This window comes from Numida meleagris, unplaced genomic scaffold (assembly GCF_002078875.1).
Source record: "Numida meleagris isolate 19003 breed g44 Domestic line unplaced genomic scaffold, NumMel1.0 unplaced_Scaffold445, whole genome shotgun sequence".
Taxonomy (NCBI): Eukaryota; Metazoa; Chordata; class Aves; order Galliformes; family Numididae; genus Numida; species Numida meleagris.
In genome coordinates this window covers 2550-4459 of record NW_018364661.1, presented here as the reverse complement: position 1 = coordinate 4459, position 1910 = coordinate 2550, and the positions used below count along the sequence as shown (strand labels likewise).

The window sequence follows — 1910 nt, the reverse complement described above, 5'->3', positions numbered from 1 at the left end:
CACCAGTAAAGCCCGGTTCCCCCCCAGTATAAACCAGTCCGTGCTCACCGTGGTCCTGCGCCTGAGCGATGGCCTTGAGCAGCAGCTTGTGCTGCCTCATGCAGACGCCTGCGGGGACAGGGACAAGAGGGGCGGCTTGGTGGCCACAGAGAACATTTGGTGGCCACCATGTTGTCACCCATGAGGTTTGGTGGCCACACAGGACGTTTGGTGGCCACCACGTTGTCACCCATGAGGTTTGGTGGCCACACAGGACATTTGGTGGCCACTGCGGTGTCACCCGTGAGGGTTGGTGGCCCACCAAGGGGTTTGGTGGCCACTGTGGTGTCCCCATGAGGTTTGGTGGCCACACAGGACATTTGGTGGCCATTGTTGTGTCCCCATGAGGTTTGGTGGCCACACAGGACATTTGGTGGCCACAGAGAAGACCTGGTGGCCCACTAGGGGGTTTGGTGGCCACTGTGGTGTCCCCATGAAGGTTGGTGGCCACATAGGACATTTGGTGGCCACTGCAGTGTCCCCATGAGGGTTGGTGGCCCACCAGGGGGTTTGGTGGCCACAGAGGACATTTGGTGGTCACTGCGGTGTCACCCGTGAGGGTTGGTGGCCCACCAGGGGGTTTGGTGGCCACAAAGACCTGGTGGCCACACAGGACATTTGGTGGCCACCGCGATGTCCCCGTGAGGGTTGGTGGCCACACAGGACATTTGGTGGCCACCATGGTGTCCCCATGAAGGTTGGTGGCCCACCAGGGGGTTTGGTGGCCACAGAGAAGACCTGGTGGCCCACTAGGGGGTTTGGTGGCCACTGTGGCGTCCCCGTGAGGGTCGGTGGCCCACCAGGGGGTTTGGTGGCCATAGAGAAGACCTGGTGGCCCACCAGGGGGTTTGGTGGCCACCATGATGTCCCCACGAGGCCCTTTGGTGGCCACGGAGGAGATCTAGTGGTCCACATGGAGCTTTGGTGGCCCAGGTGGAGCTTTGGTGGCCACCATGATGTCCCCACAAGGCCCCTTGGTGGCCATGGAGGAGATTGAGTGGCCCACGTGGAACTTTGGTGGCCCAGGTGGAGCTTTGGTGGCCCAGGTGAAGCTTTGGTGGCCCACGTGAAGCTTTGGAGGCCACCACGACGTCCCCACGAGGCCCCTTGGTGGCCACGGAGAAGATCTAGTGGCCCACATGGAACTTTGGTTGCCCACGTGGAGCTTTGGTGGCCCTCAAGAAGGTCAGATGCCCCTCAATGAAGCTTGGTGGCCACCATGATGTCCCCACAAGGCCCCTTGGTGGCCACGGAGGAGATCTAGTGGCCCACATGGAACTTTGGTGGCCCAGGTGGAACTTTGGTGGCCACCGTGACGTCCCCACGAGGCCCTTTGGTGGCCACAGAGGAGATCTAGTGGCCCAGGTGAAGCTTTGGTGGCCACCGTGACGTCCCCATGAGGCCCCTTGGTGGCCATGGAGATCTAGTGGCCCACGTGGAGCTTTGGTGGCCCAGGTGGAGCTTTGGTGGCCCAGGTGGAGCTTTGGTGGCCACCATGATGTCCCCACAAGGCCCCTTGGTGGCCACGAAGGAGATCTAGTGGCCCACATGGAACTTTGGTTGCCCACGTGGAGCTTTGGTGGCCCTCGAGAAGGTCAGATGCCCCTCAATGAAGCTTGGTGGCCACCATGATGTCCCCACAAGGCCCCTTGGTGGCCACGGAGGAGATCTAGTGGCCCAGGTGGAGCTTTGGTGGCCCAGGTGGAGCTTTGGTGGCCACCGTGATGTCCCCACGAGACCCTTTGGTGGCCACAGAGGAGATCTAGTGGCCCAGGTGAAGCTTTGGTGGCCCACCATGATGTCCCCACAAGGCCCTTTGGTGGCCACGGAGGAGATCTAGTGGCCCACGTGGAGCTTTGGTGGCCCAGGTG

At 61.6% G+C, this 1910-nt stretch overlaps 1 protein-coding gene across 1 annotated transcript in view; it reads right to left on the bottom strand.

Moving 5' to 3' along the window:
- Nucleotides 1-1886, bottom strand: part of MRPS18B (mitochondrial ribosomal protein S18B) — a 2993-nt gene extending 1107 nt beyond the window's left edge. The window contains exon 1 of the mRNA XM_021383616.1: nt 49-1886. Within this exon, the coding sequence (XP_021239291.1) occupies nt 49-901 (853 nt within the window). The 5' untranslated portion in view covers nt 902-1886. The remainder of the gene's footprint in view (nt 1-48) is intronic.
- Between the last annotated feature and the right edge of the window lie 24 nt (nt 1887-1910).